Source organism: Pseudonaja textilis, chromosome 1 (assembly GCF_049901715.1).
Source record: "Pseudonaja textilis isolate UNSWEBS1 chromosome 1, rPseTex1.2, whole genome shotgun sequence".
Taxonomy (NCBI): Eukaryota; Metazoa; Chordata; class Lepidosauria; order Squamata; family Elapidae; genus Pseudonaja; species Pseudonaja textilis.
Window position 1 is genome coordinate 309,232,058 of NC_141990.1, and position 19,467 is coordinate 309,251,524.

General features: G+C 40.7%; 1 protein-coding gene across 3 annotated transcripts in view; it reads left to right on the forward strand.

Moving 5' to 3' along the window:
* Positions 1–18,004, forward strand: part of FRMD6 (FERM domain containing 6) — a 117,828-nt gene extending 99,824 nt beyond the window's left edge. For all 3 annotated transcript variants that reach the window (XM_087922435.1, XM_026698725.2, XM_026698726.2), the window contains 10 exons: positions 1,243–1,319; positions 2,515–2,701; positions 7,471–7,626; positions 9,448–9,513; positions 10,291–10,359; positions 10,754–10,928; positions 11,098–11,436; positions 13,430–13,564; positions 15,503–15,594; positions 16,677–18,004. In XM_087922435.1, the coding sequence (XP_087778561.1) occupies positions 1,243–1,319; positions 2,515–2,701; positions 7,471–7,626; positions 9,448–9,513; positions 10,291–10,359; positions 10,754–10,928; positions 11,098–11,436; positions 13,430–13,564; positions 15,503–15,594; positions 16,677–16,961 (1,581 nt within the window). In that variant the 3' untranslated portion in view covers positions 16,962–18,004. The remainder of the gene's footprint in view (positions 1–1,242; positions 1,320–2,514; positions 2,702–7,470; positions 7,627–9,447; positions 9,514–10,290; positions 10,360–10,753; positions 10,929–11,097; positions 11,437–13,429; positions 13,565–15,502; positions 15,595–16,676) is intronic.
* The last annotated feature ends 1,463 nt before the right edge of the window (positions 18,005–19,467 follow it).

Genomic DNA, 19,467 nt, shown 5'->3' on the forward strand with positions numbered 1-19,467 from the left:
CTGGGCCCACTAGTCTTACAGTAAAACAGCCAGCAGCTTTAATTTAGCCTCAAAGCCATTTTAAAGACACTTTTATTTCTTTTTTTTCAGAGCAAATAAGATGCTAAATAAGTAGAAGCTAAGTAATCTCCAGTTGATAGGCAATTTTCTAAGAAATGAAATATTAACCAAAAGTTCCCTGTTCTCTAATTCCACAATTTATTTATTTTTCAGCCTGATTTCCCATCTCGGTCATAAAACTGACTCGAGCCCAGTTATCATTAAAATGTAGTAACATCATGCACTCCAAAATAAATGATACAGTGAAGAACATAACCTATATAACCTAGTCAGTTGTGCCAAACGCTTCAGAAGATCTCGGAAAGGTTTGAACTTGTCCCAAGATAAATTAAAGGAATATGGGGAATATCTCATAAAATTAACATTGGAGTCTTGTGAGATTTGACCTGCCTTCTCCCCCCTCCTCCTCAATCACTGTATCCTTTGCTGTATCCAGACAAAAGAGCAAATAATGAAGCTCAGGCATCACTTGGGGTGGAGAATGATCTAAATTTGGGGTTAAGGTCTCATTCCACTTGTGAATTGATGGACAAAATGTTATAAACAGTGTGTTCCTGCACACTTCTGCCAATCTCCTTGGCAAAGATGATTGCAACTTAGCCAGCTCTGTTTCTCCATCAAAGTGTGCCTCCAGCTGGTGCTCCTTATAAAAACAGACAGAATAATTAGAAAAAATAGAATCTCAGTTTTCTGGACAAAGATACTCATCATCATAGATGTAGCTGACTGCCAGTTATTAAGAGGAGGACTGCTCTTTAGAAGGACAGATCTTGAAGATGAAACTCAAATACTTTGGCCACCTAATGAGAAGGAAGGACTCGCTGGAGAAGAGCCGAATGCTGGGAAAGATTGAGGGCAATAGAAGGAGACGATAGAGAATGAGGTGGCTGGGTGGAGTCACTGAAGCAGTAGGTGTGAGCTCCAATGGACTCCAGAAGATGGTAGAGGACAGGAAGGCCATGGGGTTGCGATGAATCGGACACGACTTCACAAGTAACAACAACAACAATCCTTTAAAGGCTGGACACAAGCGAGAGGTGGTTGCAAATGGCCATCTCAGCAACCCCTGTAGGAATAGAAAGTGGACTAGATATACTTTTGGGCTGATCCAACAAAGATCTTTTTATGGACCTCCCTTTGCTCAGTCTGGAAACTAACATTTATATTTGCTCTTTATTGCAGGGTATAGACCAGTTTGGTCCCCCAATGATCATTCACTTCCGAGTGCAGTATTATGTGGAGAATGGTCGCTTGATCAGGTAAGTTTCAGGAAGCCAGGCTACTAGGGTGGGGGGAATGTGTATTCATCGGAGAGTCCTGTTCAAATCCTTGATGCTAGAGGATTGCAAAAAAATAAGTAGTGGCTCTCAGAATTGTCCACAAGTTATTTCAACTTTCTGCCAGGAAATCTGGAAAGATATAATCCCAATAAATATATGGAGGCCATAGCTTGGGAAAAATTGCACTGGCATATTACCAAATCTTCAGCAATGGGGCTCTTTGAGATTTTTCATCAAGATAATTTGTCCTGTTTACCTGTTTTAAAAAATTTGCAGGCTGTCATTGAAGATGAAAGCCCTCACAAGGCTTACCTAAATCTGATAAAGTAATAAAACAGTATGAAAGTTAATAAAATAAATAAACATCAGCAGGATAAATGTTAAAGCAATGAAGCAACAGTGAGAAGAAATTCACATCAGCGGGGGCATTCATAGCAAGAAGTCAACATGTAGGGGAGAACTGAGATGGCCTTGAAAAAACAAATGTGCAGCTACCTCCAGAAAAACATAAGCTTCGCCTGGGAAAATAGGAAGGCCTAAGAAAGAAATGCAAGGGTGTTCTGCCTTTACTCTCTTTGGTATAAGAGGGAGGGAAGGGAAAACGCTGCCAGACTTTCAAGTTTCTGTTATCCGTGTTTCTCAACTTTGGACTTCAACATGCTAAATGGGAATTCTGACAATTGAGATCCATATGTCTTAAATTTGCCAGGTGCGGGAAACTTTGTGTTATCTTAATAAAACAGAGTTCTTCTATTTCTTATGGTGTCCATTTCCTGATCTGGTCTACCCCAAAGGATGGACACAAAAGTCAGAATGGTAACTTCAATGGTATGGTTGCAGGGGCCTTCTTGACATTTTGGTCCAACTCCTCTTCCCACTCTCAGGTGCTCTCAGGTTTAAGGCATTATCAAAGATCTGGGAGAATAATGTTAATCTGTGTACAGATTAACTTCAATCAGATTGCCTTAAATCGGGTTAAATATTTTGTTAATCCAGGGATAAGGGTCAGAATGCTCTGCCATCAAGCATCTAAAAGCTGCCAAATGAGACCAGCATATACAGGTTCTTCTGATACAATGTGCTCCTTATCTCTGGTTTTCTTGTTTGCTCCATATTCTGAACCTTTGCTCATTTTTTTCCTTCTTCTTTCTTTCATCTTCTCATTTATGTCCAGTGACCGAACTGCACGCTACTATTATTACTGGCATCTGAGGAAACAAGTCCTGCGTTCTCAGTGCATGCTGCGTGAAGAGGCCTATTTCCTCCTAGCAGCCTTTGCATTGCAGGCTGACCTGGGCAATTTCAAAAGGAACAAGCATTTTGGGAAATACTTTGAACCCGAAGCATACTTTCCTGCGTGGGTAAGAGAGCCTTCCAAAACCCCTTCTTGTCTTCAAGGGATTGTTCCTTGTTTACGTTGAATGCTGAAACACAAACCAAGCCTGCAGGGCGAGGGCGGGGTGGGGGGGTTGGCCATTTCTGCAAACATTTCATGCAGAAGATGCTGTTTTGGTACAGAGTTGGCCAGTGTCCCCCCCCATCAGCTGGATAAAATACAGAAGGTCACAGTAGGCCTTTTCAGCTTTGCCAGAGCCAAGAAGTTTTTTGAAGAAATTTGGCCACTGGGTCTTCTCTCTGCTTAGTTTTTATAATGGTAAAGGGAGGGAGGAAATATGGCTGTTTGGTCAACTTTGCTATCGGTGTGTTTAGCCATTTGAAGCAATCGTGAGACTCATAGCAACTGTGCAAAGGACAGAAATACCAAAGGAGTTTGTTTCACTTGATCCATTTTAATGATGCTGTATGGCTGGACAAGAACTCAGAAGAGATGTATGGTGTGGCTTCCTGGCTTTTTCTAATAACTGGTGGTATGTTGCAAAGATTTCTAGACCAAGCTAATTTTCAGGCCTGGCATTGTTGCGGCCTGTTGGATCTCTGAGAATTGAGAGAAGCTATAAAGAAAACCAGAACTTCCTTAAAATAGTGCTTTGCAAGGAAAACTCGGTGATAACAAAAGAGCTTTGCTTCCATGGGGGCACAATTTGAATATCTAATATTTTGGACCTTACTCACTGAATAAGTTGTCATAGGGAGGATCAAGGTGCAACATGCCTTATATCAGAGCACTTTTCCATGTAATCAAGTTTGATTTGGTAGCATAGCAGCAGTTCTCCAAATTTATAGGAAGGGACTTTCACCATCTGTAGTAGCTATTGAGGTCCTGTAGATGGCACTAGCAGCATGCTGCAGCGTCTAATACCTATAGGGGCCTCTTTGCTATTGCATGATTTCATTCTCTATCTTGGGTGGGAAAGTCCCGGACTTATAGGTGATCTCATTTTACTAACATCACCACTATTCTTAAGGATTGGTTGGGAGGTTTCACCCATGTGATATCTATTATCCAATCCAAATGCTGTATCAAAGGTTACTCTTCCTTGCTTGTAAAAATGATATAAAAGAATAAACGCTGCCCAGGCAGTCAGACATCTTGGCACCCTGCACAATGATTGGTCATTAAAACCCATCAACCATCACCTGCTACTGTATCCTTTTGAGTAAAAATGCTGGAATATTCTACAGTAGTCCTCATTGAATGACTGCTCATTCAGCAACCATTCAAAGGGATGACAATGCTAAGTGAAGGGGGACTTATAGGTCTTGGTAGTTGTCATTGCAGCATCCCCACAATCATGTGATTATGGTTTGGGTGCTTGGCAACCAGCTCACAATTACAATGGTCACAAAATCCCATGGTCACATGATCGCTATTCTCAGTCTTCACTGCCAGCTTTGGACAAGCAGAGTAGGTGAGGACGCCATCAGGCGGTCACAAATGGTGATCATGTGAGACACTGAAAACTTGCTGAGTTCACTTAACAATAATGACACTGTGGCAACTGCGGTTATGTGACATGCTTTACAACTGCGTTGCTTAGCAGTGGAGTTGTGGGTCCCAGTTACCATTGTTAAACAAGGACTGTCTGTATATGAAAAACATGTGCTGTGCCACAGTGTGTAAGTCTACAGTAAAGCCTTTGTCAGAAACTTCTGTAGGGGCAACAGCCATTCAGAGGCCGCAATCTCTAGAATGTTCCGTTTCCCCTCTGAACCACATGGAACCTCCTATGGACTACAATTCCAGGTAGCGCCCAGCAGTTTCTGGAAGTAACTGAATCAAAAATAGTGTGAGAAATGGTGCCCACAGAGGGCAGGTGTGTGTGTGTGTTTTGATGGACTATAGTGAAGCAGCAGTTTCCCTGGAAGGAAAAGGATGAGACAAGAACCGCCATAGCCCGGAGCTGGATAGGAGGCAAAATAGCTACTCCCTAGAATCTCACAGGGTATATCCATTAGTAAGGGTTTAATCTAGCAAGGTTCTTTGTATTGTTTGTAAGCAAATGGAACTCTGTATTGTTCTATGTCATTTTTGGGCTTAGCCTGACAAGGAGTTTGAATGTGCCAGGTATTCCAAACAAAATATCCTCTTTTAATTTTATCTTCACAATAAAAATAAATAAAACTTTGGAATGCTGTATCTGGGATGCTTCAAACCGCGTCTAAGATAATGAAAACCTTCATAGGGAGGCATGGATGATGCTATATGTTGGAGAGAGGGTGTAGAAGTTGTGATGTGTAAGAGGAGGTAGATCCCCTTCTTTGTCAGGCAGTGGGACCTCACGTGCTACTCTTGCTTCAGAGATAAGATGTTCTTATTTATGAATATGATTACTTGTTCTGGATCGTAACTTACCTCATCTGCATATTTGTCCCCGGAGAAGCAGATAGTTTATAGAGATTTGGCTGTCTTTTTTACATTGGTTAACTGTAACTATATCAGAGAAATCATTCATAGTTTCAGGAAGGAGAGGTAACCTGTCGTTGCCCATGTTTCTGGAATAATGTAAGAGCTAGAGGGTAGTGAGTAAAAGAGGAGCAAATTGGGGCCCATGAAATGAGAGTACGTGCCTGGAGTTAAAGAATAGTGATGGAATAACAGGAATTTGTGAGCATGTGAAAAGATCTTCCCTGGCTGTGCCTTGTGGTACTATGTGATTGTTTGTGGCAGCCAATGCTTCAGCTGGAATGTTTGATAGTGGCGGGTGCAGCAGCTGTGGGCATCCCCAGAATAGATTCTAGTTATAAAGAGAGGGTGATGTCATGGGGAATGCATAACAGAGACATTCTGTTTGGTGCAGTACAACAACATGGGTGGAGGGAGGTATAGAGAAGAAGTCAATTAACTGTTTTATTGCCTTCAAGTTGCCTGGCCTAAGCGGGGAGGAGCCAACTTTCCAAATGTGGCCCATCTACACGTCATCATCCTTGTAGTTACCATCATGTAGGCCAGGGGTGTCAAACTTGATTTCATTGAGGGCCGCATCAGGATTGTGTTTAGGTGGCCTTGGGGGACTGGAGTAGGCATGGTCAGGGTGGGTGTGGCCAGCTCGACGTCACTCCTGTCGGGGACGCCTGTGGGGGCCCAAGTGCTCTGCCAGTGAAAACAGGCTCCCGAGCTCCATTTTCAGCTGCCATGGCCTCCTGCAACTCTCTGCCACTGAAAACGGAGCTTATCAGACAAAACAATATTGTTTGTTTGTATGTAACAAAAACAGCAACCAAGCTCATTGTTCCTTCCATAAGCTGAAAATACTATTAATCAATGCTAAAATGACATCATAGTTGCATCCCAAATTTTTTATCCTTTTTTTAGGTGGCAGAAAGAAGGAGTAATTTTACTACAGGACAATTTTGGGAGGGAAAGTCTAAAATGCAACTTTTAGAAACTATACAAAGAGAAGAAAGTCAAAACTTTCCTCTGGTATTCCAAGATGTATGTCCTGGAATAAAACATTAATTTTCTGGAAAGTTGATAACAGTAAGAATAGTTTAACAATTGCTTAGGTGATGTATTCAAGGGCCAACTGGCCAATTTATTTTGGAATCTTTCTAGGAGAAATTGCATTAAAATGATAATTCAGTCCTAGCAAATGATCTATTAGATGAAAAATATAATGGGTTCTATTTCTGGGGTCTGTGAAAAAAACATGGCAAATGCTGGAAGGATGTCTCCTGGTTTTTGCAGATGCAGCCTTATACTCTGCGGATATGTTGGGACTACAGGCTCAGAATTCATAGCCAGCAGTTATTTCCCTGTACAGACAAGCACTCCTGGAATTATGGCCCCAATGCTGGCTGGGGAATTCTGGGAGTTGAAGTCCACCCATCTTAAAGGTGCTGAGGTTGAGAAAGACTGGTGTATGGCAGTGTGGCATATTAGCATAAGGCAGCTTCATGCATCAAATGCTTGTGGTGAAACCTTCCTTCAAATATTGTGCAATGGAAACATGGCTTGATAGCTTTTCTAATAGGTGAACTGAGCTCTTTTCAAGTTCTGCCAACTCCCAAGTTGGTGTAAACTTGCCAGGTAAGAAGATAATAACCTCTCAACAGTGTTGACTCACTGTTTCCATTTTAAGCCAACTTCCCAGGAGTATTTTAATATCCCCTCTCCTCTGCTTTGTTTTTGAAAGCCATGGATGTCAGTTAGTACAGGCAGCCATAGAGGCAAGATCTATTTGTTTTTTAGACTCACTCTTACATCTGGGCTAAGGGCTGTGTACTATCAAATATTACGTGCAGGGAAGCAGTGGTGGATGGTGTGCATATTCTCATCTCGTGTTTTCAAACTTTCAAAAGAGGTTGGCCTCTTTAAGAAACAGAATGCTGAATTAAGGCAAGCCTTAGCCTGATTCAACAGGGTGTCGGGTTCTAAGAGATGCAACCATTATATTGTTATATTCTTCACCCCTTGGTTATTCTGAAATGGAACAATCTTTTAATGCCTAAAATGTCCCAGGAAATGCATAAGCACCATTTTCATTGCCTCCAAGACATCTGGAGCAGGAAAGGCTGCAATCAGTGTGCAAAGGAGGCTGTCTCCTGGCTGTGCTAATGATTGTTGTGTTTTTATGGCTGCTGTGTATCTACACACATTTCTTTTATCTTTTTAACACTCTCTGTCACCTAGAGTCATATAAATTGACTAAATAAATAGTTGAACAGTGAAGTGCCTGAGAATATGAACCCATATGCCCTAATAATTAACGTGTATTTTTCTTCTTGGCAGGTGGTGGCCAAGAGAGGGAAGGATTATATCCTGAAACACATCCCCATCATGCACAAAGACCAATGTGCTCTCACTGCCTCTGAGGCCCATCTCAAGTACATCAAGGAGGCTGTTCGGTTGGATGACGTAGCTGTCCATTATTATAGATTATACAAGGTATGGAGTGAGGCTACAGCAAGCAAATATTCGGGTAAAATGACCACTGCTAGGCAGTTTGTAATCTTTTTATGGGATGATGCCTCCCAGTCGTAATTTTAATGATTTCCCTATCATACAATTCACTCACATCACAAAAAATAAACTAAAGTAATTCTTTGGAGGTGGACTTAGAGACATATTTTAAATTGCACATCAAGAAGCTGCAGATTATTTTTTAATAGCCCCTTTTCAAAAACTGGCGATAAAGATATGTGGTAAATTCTAAATCTGTGAGCATTGTGCTGCCTGGCAGCTGAGATTCAGGAGGATTTTACCTGGACTGGCATTAACTTTGTTGGATGTAATCAGGATCCTTTAGTAATTGCTTTGCAAGCAAATGTTTGAAATGTTTTTCAAAACGACAATGGGAGTGTGGATTATTCAGTGAGTTGAGTAATGCGTGCAGCTCAGAGGAAAGATGGCTTAACAATAGGAATAGACCAGAATTAATTTCCCATCTTGCATTTAAGAAGATATGCTCCCCTGATCCAGAGAGTGATAGGTTAGCTTGATGAATATTTTTCAAATAATTGAAATGCATTGCCCAATAGCAGCATAAGTTCCACTTTGCAGGAACTGTTCAAGATCATTGGGATGAAATTCTCTGTAGGACCTGACTTTTCCAAATTCAAGGGCTCCACTATGGATGTCTTTATCTGTGCACATCCCAAATATTAGAGCCCAGACTGGAGATGATCTCAGATTGTTTAGAATAGCAATAAAACTTATATACTGCTTCACAGCGATTTACAGCCCTCTCTAAACAGTTTACAGTGTCCATATATTGCCCCCAACAATCTGGGTCCTCATTTTACCAACCTCAAAAGGATGGAAGGCTGAGTCAACCTTGAGACTTGAACTGCTGCTGATAGCTGGCAATCAGCAGAAATAGCCTGAAGTATTGCATTCTAACTGTAGCCTGCAGTATTGCACTCTAACCACTGCACCACTACCACAGTGGCTATAATGACATAGTGTATGTTGGGAATGGATTTTTTTTCTAGATATTAAATTACACAATGCGGTCTTTTAAGAATCCAGAATCACCCCATTTAGATTGATACATTCATTGCTCAATTGGCATTTATTGAATTATTATTGCCCCAAGAAGCTGTTTAGTTGTTTGCACAGCAAAGTTGACCCTACTTGAAGGTATTGTAAGATTTTTATAGGCCTCCTGCTTTTTTATTCTTTTACAAGCTCTTAGAGGCTGCATTCAGTGTTACCATTTGACCATCTTAGACACTTACGTTTGGGTATACAAATACAGCTGTAATTGTTAAATGGAACTTCTATTTGCAAAGATGTGTATTTCCAAATGCTTGTTGTTTGTAGGGAGTAAGCAGGAGATGCTGGCCTATGTGTCATCTAGCTATTTTGTTGGAAAACAAGATCAGCTAAGCCTTCCTTCCAAATATCCATCCAAAGCAAAATAAAAGTAAGAAAACCCTCCAAGCTCAAAGCGTTCATCTCACCTACTCCAAAATAATTGTGGAGGTGCCAAAAGGATGATGCTGAAAGAGAATGAAGGTAGTCTACAAGGGGTTGTGTTATACTCCTGCGTCTTCATCCTGATCTTTCTGAGGATTATAAGATTGTGGTCCAATCAATTCTTGCAGTGCTTAAAAAAAAACCCTCAAATTCTTCTTTCATTTGGCTCAAAGGAAGGTTTCTTTTCTCAATCCGCTAATGAATATGTGTACAGCTCAGGTTATCATTGATATGTCAGCCAAATGCATTATGTGGGGGAATAATGCAAGTGTATTTTCTCTCTTGTAGGACAAGAAAGAAATCGATGCTTCCCTTTCCCTTGGGCTTACCACAAAGGGAATCCAGATATTCCAGGTACATATTTCCATGACTGACTTATTGGTACAGGCCATTCAGTTACCTGTCCAGATGTGATTGAGGCCATTTCTTTTTCAGGATTCTGGCAGATGTGCCCAAGCTATGGTCCCAGGGTCTTATGTAATTCCTCAAAGCCTTCCATGTGGACTCAGTAACCTCCAAATTTGCTTTTTTTTAAAAAAAACCTGAAAGGTGAAAAGTAATAAATGCCTGACCAAAGATCAATGATACTGGGTTTAATCTTTAAATGAAGTGAAATAATTTTGGGGATTCTGCCAGGCAGGGATCCCCAACCCATAGTCTGTGGCCTGACTCCAGTCTGTGACCGGACCACACAAACAAGCAAAGGTCCATCCAGGGGATGCAGGCAGCACATCAAACCACCCCTCTCAGGTCTGGGGGAAAACCTCTCTCCTTGGAACCAGTCCCTGGTGCCCCAAAGGTTGGGGGCCACTGCCTTAGGGTAATTCAGCTCTTAACAGAAAAAAGTTGTCTGCCAAATCTAGTCGGCCAGTCCAGTCTAATCAGCACGAGTAATACCTCATATGCAATGTGACAAGCATCATGTCAAGCAAATCATTTGAAAAGCTCACGCACCTACTTTCTTTTTGACTTACGAAATAAAAAATAGTGGCTGAATTCAGTGAATAGGGCATATTGTTTCACTTTAAAAGCTGTATACTTTCTAAGATAAGTATAGCACAATCATGTTATCTTCTCTCTTTCTCTCTCTCTCTCTCTCTCTCTCTCTCTCTCTCTCTTTCTTTCTTTCAGAATATAAACAGTGAAAGACAGCTGCTCTATGACTTCCCTTGGACCAATGTAGGAAAACTTGTATTTGTGGTGAGTAGGAAAATCTCAAAATTGGACCCTCTGTAGGATTTTGATACCAGATATGATACAACAAACAGGAGTGGTGCAGTGGCTCTCGCCTCACAATCAGGAGGATATGAGTTCGGTTCTAGCTAAAAGCAGATATTTCTTTCTCCGGGCACAATGAGAATATATCTGCTGAACAGAACTCCGCATTGGCAACAGGAAGGGCATCCGGCCATCTGCTAGCTCCATTCAGTTGCCCAGACTCCACTCCACAAGAGATTATGCGGTTGTTAAAAGATGATGATATGACAAACACTGTAAAACAGAGACAACCTGAGACAGAAAGTCCTACAGAAAGCTAGGTTAAACAGAAGTCGCTGTGTGTTGGTGAATTCCTTCATGTCTCTTGTCCTTGCAGGGCAAAAGATTTGAGATTCTGCCTGATGGCCTGCCATCTGCTCGTAAGCTCACCTACTACACTGGCTGTCCTTTGCGATCTCGGCATCTCCTGCAGCTCCTGAGCAATAGCCATCGCCTCTACATGAACCTGCAACCTCTCCTGCGGCAGATCAGGAAGCTAGAGGAAAATGAAGGTAGAAATCCCATGTTTATTGCAAGTTTGAAACAATATGTGCCTTTCCGGCTTCCTGATAGCACCCACTGTATATGAAGCCATACGTATGCAACCGTCATTTCTGAGCCCATCGTTCGGATGCCAGATTAAGTACGGATGTTACATACTTTCGTGTGTGATTCTTCCAGAGAAAAAACAATACCGTGAATCCTACATCAGCGATGCTCTGGACCTTGATATGGATCAACTGGAAAAGCGTTCCCGAGCCAGTGGAAGTAGTTCAGGCAGTATGAAGCACAAGCGACTCTCCCGCCACTCCACTGCTAGCCATAGCAGCTCCCACACCTCTGGAATTGAGACTGATCCAAAGCCCAGGGAACGAGGGACTGAGGAGGACTTCATGGTGGCTGCCGTCCATCGCCAGCTGAGAGCTTGCAGCTCTATGACCAGTCATGGTAGTTCTCATACTTCTGGAGTAGGAAGCAGTGAGAAGGAACGGCTGGAGGAGGACTCCTCTCAGGAGGATGGTAATTGTCCATACTTGGTTTATTCTTGACAATCTTTTGCCCAGTAATGTAGAGGTAATTGGGTTGGTTGGTTGGTTGGTTTCCTAAATTGGGATTCAAGTTCCAAAATATGGAATGTGGTAATACTTTACATATATGTTCAATTTGTGTGTGTACTGTACTGTTTATGTATTTACTTTTTAGTAGATGTTTTTTGTGTTTTCTATATTATCTATAGATTTAGAAATAGATAATCCATTTTATGTCTTTTTCTTTATGCACTTTGGGTGTTTTTGATGATGTTTGTTAATTGTAGTTCAATAAAAATGATGAAAAATATAAAAAATAGTTCAGAATTATCAAGTTTGAAAAGCGATTTTCAAACAACCTTGGAAAGGGGTTTTCTCTGCTTGAAGACCCACTGGCAATTAGCATAGCTAGTCTTCTGATGTGCTGTCTGGGGGTGTATAATTTCGCATAATTTCTCAGGATGCCAAAGGGATTCTGGATATTAATCGGACACAGCTGCGAGGGGCTGATGTACACCAGGTTTTTTTTCAAGCTGTGTTCTTCAAGAACCTATGGGTGCATAAGAACTTGATGGGGTTTGTTTGAACACAGTCACGTTGTTATCTCTAGAGCTTGCCTCTTGATCAAAGGCTAGTGGGATTTTTAATCCATTTCCACTGCCTGAAAAGATTTGAAAACTCCTGGTAGAGACAATGCTCAGCTGGAACGGCCAATGGCCTGACTCCTGCTTTGGTTTCTATATCTTTTTATCTCTTTAGTTTTCCTATTATTAAAAATATCCAAGGCTATATTCTCAAGAATAAAGAGCGGGAAAATACAAGATGAACTAAAGCATGCCAGCATTCTCCCAGCAGGTGTTAGGTTTTCTTTCTTTTCCTTTTTATTGAAATCGTGTGGCCAGAAGGAAGTTGTCATGAGTGAAGAAATGGCCCGTGGAGGACTGAAAATCCTTTCCATGTGGATTTCATCCTGTCCTGTGGCTGGTGGGACAAAGAGCCTAGAAGGAAAAGAGGGCATGCATCATCTTCCTCTGTTATTTCTCTGGGTTTGATTGCTGCCTCCCGCAGCTGCTTTTCATTCTGGGAACAAAAGAAAAGGCGCCCTGTGTCTTGTACTCTCCCTTTAGATTTTTTAGTGGGGCTAAACCATTGGAGGGGGAGGGGAGTTGCATCGTCTGGATTTCCCAAACTCATCTATAGCTGTTGTAAAGCTGCCAGGGGCTGCCACAAAGAAGAGGGAGCCAAGCTATTCTCCAAAGCACCTGAGGGCAGGGCAAGAAGCAAGGGAAGGAAACTCATCAAGGAGAGAAGCAACCTAGAACTAAGGAGAAATTTCCTGACAGTTAAAACAATTAATCGGTGGAATAACTTGCCTCCAGAAGTTGTGAATGCTCCAACACTGGAAGTTTTTAAGAAGAGATTGGACCACCGTTTACCTGAAAGGGTGTAGGGTTTCCTGCCTAAGCAGGGGGTTGGACTAGAAGACCTCCAGGGTCCCTTCCAACTCTGTTATTCTATTCTAAAGTACACTTTACTAAAGCCAAGTAGTCACAGCGTAGCAAAACTGAATCAGGTTTTTCATTTAGGTATCTCTTACCATGTGCAAATACTATGCCAACTTTTTAACAATGTATAAAGCCCTACCCTTCTCTCGCCTCGTATTCCTTTGAATCGGTTTCCCTCACCAAACCCAATTATTAGGCTTACACATCATTCTGAAGTTTGTTTTAGAGTATTTGTCTGATATGCTATAAGGTTTCTTGCCTAAGCAGGGGGTTGGACTAGAAGACCTCCAAGGTCCCTTCCAACTCTATTATTCTATTCCTATTCTATTCTATTCAATAATCATTAAATGGGTCCGCAGGGCTGGCTACCTTTGCTCTAGGTCAGGGTGAGGTTATGCTTTGCTGTACCCACAATCGTGTCAATGTAGCTGTTCCAGCTGTTCCTCCTCTCCCCTGGCATTTATTCTCTCTTTGTTTCAGAAATAGAAATGCTGGTTGATGATCCTCGAGATCTCGAGCCAACAAGCGAAACGTCTCTGGATGACATCAATCCTGATGTTTGCATTTACATCACAGAGGACATGCTGTTGGCCAGGAAGTTTAATGGGCATTCAGGTGAGTTTATTATGTAAGGAACAAAAGGATAATCCTAATACAGGAAGTCCTCGACTTAACAACACTTTGTTTAGTGACAATTCAAAGTTACAATGGCACTGAAGAAAAGTGAGTTATGACCATTTTCCCACACTTGCGACCGTTGGAGCAAGCCCATGGTCATGTGATTTACATTTGGATGCTTGACAGCTGACTCACATTTATGATGGTTGCAGTGTCCCTTTTGCCACCTTCTGACCAGTAAAGTCAATGGGGAAGCCAGATTCACTTAATAACTGTGTTGCTAATTTCACAACTGCAGTGGTTCACTTAACAAATGTGGCAAGAAAAGTTGTAAAATGGGAGCAAACCCAGAGGTGGGATTTTACTGGTTTGGCCCGACGATTTTCTGCTCTTCTGTTTGGCCTGCCCGCCTGGGCTCTAGGCTGTCCTTTATTTCCTGCTTTTTCAACCACAACTGCTTTGCGCAACAGGAAAAGATGATTTTCAAATGTTATGCACACAACATGCACACTCACCAAACTGGTTATAGAACAGAATAGAATAGAATTCTTTATTGGCCAATTGTGATTAGACACACAAGGAATTGGTGCAAATGCTCTCAGTGTACATAAAAGAAAAGATACATCTGTCAAGAGTCAAGAATCATAAGTACAACACTTAATGATAGTCATAGGGTACAATAAGCAATCAACTCATACTAGGAAACAGTCAATATAAATCGTAAGGATACAAGCGACAAAGTTACAGTCATACAATCACAAGTGGGAGGGGATGGGTGATAAGGAGTGATGAGAAGATTAATAGTAGTGCAGACTTTGTAAATAGTTGGACAGTGTTGAGGGAATTATTTGTTTAGCAGAGTGATGGTTTTTGGGGGAAAAAACTGTTCTTGTGTCTAGTTGTTCTGGGGTGCAGCGCTCTATAGCCTCATTTTGAGGAAAGGAGTTGAAACAGTTTGTCCAGGATGTGAGGGATCTGTAAATATTTTCACAACCCTCTTTTTGTATCAGCAGCTTATTACATGGGTTAAATCCTACCCCTGACCAAACCCACTTAAGAAATTTCTCACTTAGCAACATAAATACTGGGTTCAATTGTAGTCATAAGTCGAGGACTACCTGTATTTTTATTACAATTACAAAAGTTTCAAAGAAATATACATATATATACTACATGCAACATACCAAATATTTAATGATATATAACGAAGTAACCATTTCAAGTTAGCAGTTTCCAGCAGAGTAGATGTATCAGTTTTAATTTTAACATCTTGTATTTTATATACCAAATTGTGTATGTCAGGCTGGATTTTGACCATCTTCATTCAAATAATTTTCAGGGTAAGGACAGCCTTCTTTAGCAATAGCAGTAGCGCTTAGACGTATATGCCGCTTTACAGTGCTTTACAGCCCTCTCCATGCACTTTATAGAGTCAGCATATTGCCCCCAATGATCATTTTACCCACCTCGGAAGGATGGAAGTCAACCTTGTGCCTGGTGAGATTTTAACTGCCAAATTGTAGGCAGCTGGCAGTCAGCAAAAGTAGCCTGCAATACTGCACTCTAACCACTGCGCCACCATGGCTCATCTGTGGCTTAGGCAGGATCCTCCAGAAAAGAGCTTTCATAATCCCTGGTTAGCATGACCCATAGGAAGTCCCTAGTTAGCAGGGTCTGCACATATGGAGAGCACCCGGTTAAGGAAGGTTGTATTCATTCCATTGAACTCATTATTGCTGTACTTAGAATTCTGTAAAGGCCAGCTGAACAATAACAGGCTCATATGATTTTTACCATGCAATTCAATGCAAAAAGTGCACTTTAGATGTACTGATGTTCTGTGCAATACTACAATGCCATGAAAACTTAATGACAATTGAATCAGGAAAACATCTCATCTCTTTCTGGTTTTTATTTTCTTGTCACCTAACTCAGGATTGGTTGTCAAAGAAGTGAATTCGTCTACTTCCAGTTCCTCAGAGACAGTGGTAAAACTTCGTGGCCAGAGCATTGATTCATTGCCACAGGTTTGTGAATTGTGATGGGGAAAAACAAGTCAGACTGAATGGGTGGATGTCTATGACAGAATGTAGCATTCTAATGGCAGATAGTCATAACAGGAATGGAAGCAAAACCACTTTTTTGAGAATTGGTAGAAAAATCCCTTCCATATGTTTTCAATTATCAGTTACATTTCAAGCATCACATGATGTTTTAATGTTGTCTTCTACTTTTCTTTGTTTTGCTATACCTTAACTAGGCAGAAAAAGGAGAAGTAAAATAAATACACCGAATTGTGTCTTGATAAGCACTTTATCAGGCACTTTAAGCTTTTGGATAATACAAAAGTATCAATGAAGATTGTTTGGCTGAGTTTGCACAATATGCCAGACAAGGCTAAAATGTAACTCAGTGGTTGGTGGATCAGTGTCTTATAGTAATACAGTTTTAATCTTAGTATGTTGTGTGAAGGACTCACACACAAAATACAATTTATTTGTTATTTATTCATTTTTATTTGTCAAACAAAAATTACAAATTCAAACAAAGAAAATAAGAAAATCAAAATGTGACAGGGACAATAGGCACACCAGTGCACTTATGCACACACCCTGAAATATGGAGTGAGGTCCACAGAAGCTAAGTTAGAATTAAAGCTGTGAAAGTTAACGGCTGAGATAACTGAATCAGAGAAGATATTCCAGACTTCGACGATTCTGTTACACAAAAATGGAATTTTTTACAATTGTGTTTAGAGCGGTTTACATTAAGTTTAAAGCGGTTTTGTTTTGTTTTGTATGCAATACCTAAGTTTCAACATGTTGTTGAAACCTATATGGGATGTGAATACAGCCATTGTGCTTTGTCAACCCATGTTTGAACCCAGCCCTTGTGTTTTCTCAAGTTCCTACTCTCCTCAGAGAAGAGGCTAAATTTTCTTTAGTTCTTTTCCCAGTCAAATTCAAGGGCCATCATCATCAACAAAATCTCATATTTTGATCAATATAAAATTGTATTTAAAGAACTCACCAGACAGCAACTTATTCCATACAACTTAAGGGTCTCAGAATAAGGAAGAACAAATTAAACCTTTCCTAATTTTCTACAGAGCATCTGCCAGAAACCGAGGACTTCCACCGATCGCCACAGCTTAAGTCTGGATGACATTCGGCTCTACCAAAAAGACTTCTTGCGCCTGGCGAGCCTATGCCAAGAGACAGCACAGAGTTATACATTTGGGTGTGGCCATGGATTGGCTGAAGACAGTCTGTATTGTAATGGCTGTTTAGCTCAACAGTGCATCAATATCCAAAACGCTTTTCCCGCCAAAAGAACCAGCAAATACTTTTCCTTGGACCTCGCCCATGAAGATGTTCCAGAATTTGTTGTCTGATGCTGTCGTTGGGTACTCTGGCAAGACAACGGAATGTTTCCGGTTCCAAAAACCCTTTCTGGTGTGCCAAACAGGAATTTTCCCTTTCGATGGGTTTCCCAGGATACTTTAAAAAAAAGAAAAGAAAAAAATCAAGGCCTTGTAAACTGTTGCACTTTTGTAAAAGCTTATCCTATTTGTGGTCTCTTTGGCATCAGTGTTTGCTGTGAGGCAGAATTTGATTTGGTTAAAAATCAGTTGGATTTGGAAGATCTGGTCTCTTCTTTTGAAAGCAGCCAATTTGGAGGACCTTTTGTTTCGCAAGAAGGATGCACAATGTTTACTTTTCAATATAGATATAATCTCTTTTATTTGTTTGTTTTTTTAAAATTTGCCTCATGGGGGCTCTTCTGTACTATGCATACCATAGATTTTTGCATCATCTTTGCAGTTGTTTTTCCCCTTGTGAGAATAATCGCTTTAGTTCTTCTTCTCCATTCCCATTTGTTGTGCCATGTCAAACCAAAGAAATGCACCCTGCACAATGGGTGACATCAAGACGAAGCTCTAAGCAATAACTAACCCAAAGGATTGTGTAGAAAAGTTGCTCAGAGGATGAAAGCAACTTGAGATGCAATGAATCCATCTTGTGATCTTCCCCCTCACCAAAAAAAACAAGTATGTATGCTTTTGATCCAAATGGAATCTTTGTGCTATTTTGTAAAGTTTACAAAAAGGAAAAAAAACCAAAACAAAACAAGCAAATGAACAACAACACAACAAAAATCCCCAAATAGATGTTTGGTAGCTTGGGGAAACTTTCTGGAAGCTTTGTTGTTTCAAAATGGGAAAAAATGAGGATGTAGCAATAGGATTTGCTGACCAAAGTACCTTAAGTTCAGAGAGAGAGAGAGGGAGGGAGAGAGAGAGAGAGAGAGAGAAAGTATGTGTGAGAGAGCAAATATAAAATATGCACATTGCAGAAAAAGAGTATATGTTTAATGTATTTTTGAAAATATAAAACTCTATGTTTTATTTTGGTTTTGATTTCAGTGGTTTTTTTTTTTTTAAATTAACGCTTCCTCTCTTTCAAACTGCATGTATAGACAATTGTGCAAATGCACATTTTACACATGGTTAAAACAGCCTCTTTTTTTGTTTTTCATTTTGTTTTGTTTTGATTTGATTTGTTATTTAGTGTAATAAGGGGAGAGAGTTGTTTCTGTACTGCAAGCGTGGTTTCCCTACTCCAATAATTTTTCTTTTTAAACTAAACTTTTGCTTCCATGTATCATGAGATGTTCCTCTCCCCTTTTTGGAAAGGGGAAAGATGTCGTATCTTGTTTCATTGATTGTGTTAGATCAATGAACAAGTGGGACTTTTGAAAGGAATGCTCTGATTTTATGTCTGCCATGGGTTGTAACAAAAGCTCTATCAGCTGCCATCCTCCTATCACCAAAGAGCTGATCACTGTGGGATCTTTTTTTAGAGGGCCCCATTGTAAAGACTGCCAACCCTTCCATTGTCCAAGCACACTGAGGGGAAGGAATGAGTATCAATAGAACAGAAGCAGAAGAAAATGCTATCCAAAACATTTTCCCTGCAACCCTATGACTGGTCTTGCACAACACAATTCCTAGTAACTGCACAACATGCAAAAGCTTGGTTAGTTTTAACTTTGATGATATGTTATGGTGACTTATCCTATTTCATAACCGAGTCCCTTATTTAGTTTGTAGCTGCTTTCTGCAAATCCAGGAGTAGACTGATTCAGCTAACAATTAAGAGGCATTTATGAATCCAGCCACTACTCAGCAAAAAAAAGCATCCAGTATAGCATTGGATTATGAGTAATTGTCTGTTTTTAGTAGATTGGGAAAAATAGAAATATTTACATATCGCTTCTTCATTGTGGGCTTCATGGTGCCACACTATCAGAAACACATGTCTGAGTAACCGACACATTTTCTTCAGTTCCTTCCCCAAGAGAATTGAGGATGTCAATCTCCACCAGGAGTTTTGAGGTCCATCTTTGCCTCCTTACCTCTCTACCATTGTGCTTTAGGGTCCCTTCAGCCATTGGTTAGGTCCACAAAATACTTGCAGTTAATGGATTTGGATATATGCATACAACAAATGCTTATTTTACTATCTATGTATCTGCACATAATTATTTTGCAATCTTCTATGAAACGAAATATGCAAATATCACCTGCAATAGGCCACTCTCTGGTAGCAGTTAATCAGCCTTGATTGAAACTAGTTAAGAGGGGACATGATTTGTGTTTGAGTAGGAGCCTAGCAGAAATTCTATAGACCAGGAAGATACAAAGACATCCCTAAAAACAATGGCAGGCCACTTTCAGATTGTTCCCATTAAAATAATATAGATCAGGGGTGTCAAACTCTCATTGTCACATGATGTATCACAACTTTTTCCCCTTTGCTAAACCGGGTGTGGGCGTGGCCAGCACATGACACATCCAGCCCGCGGGCCATGAGTTTGACAGCCCTGATATAGAAGCT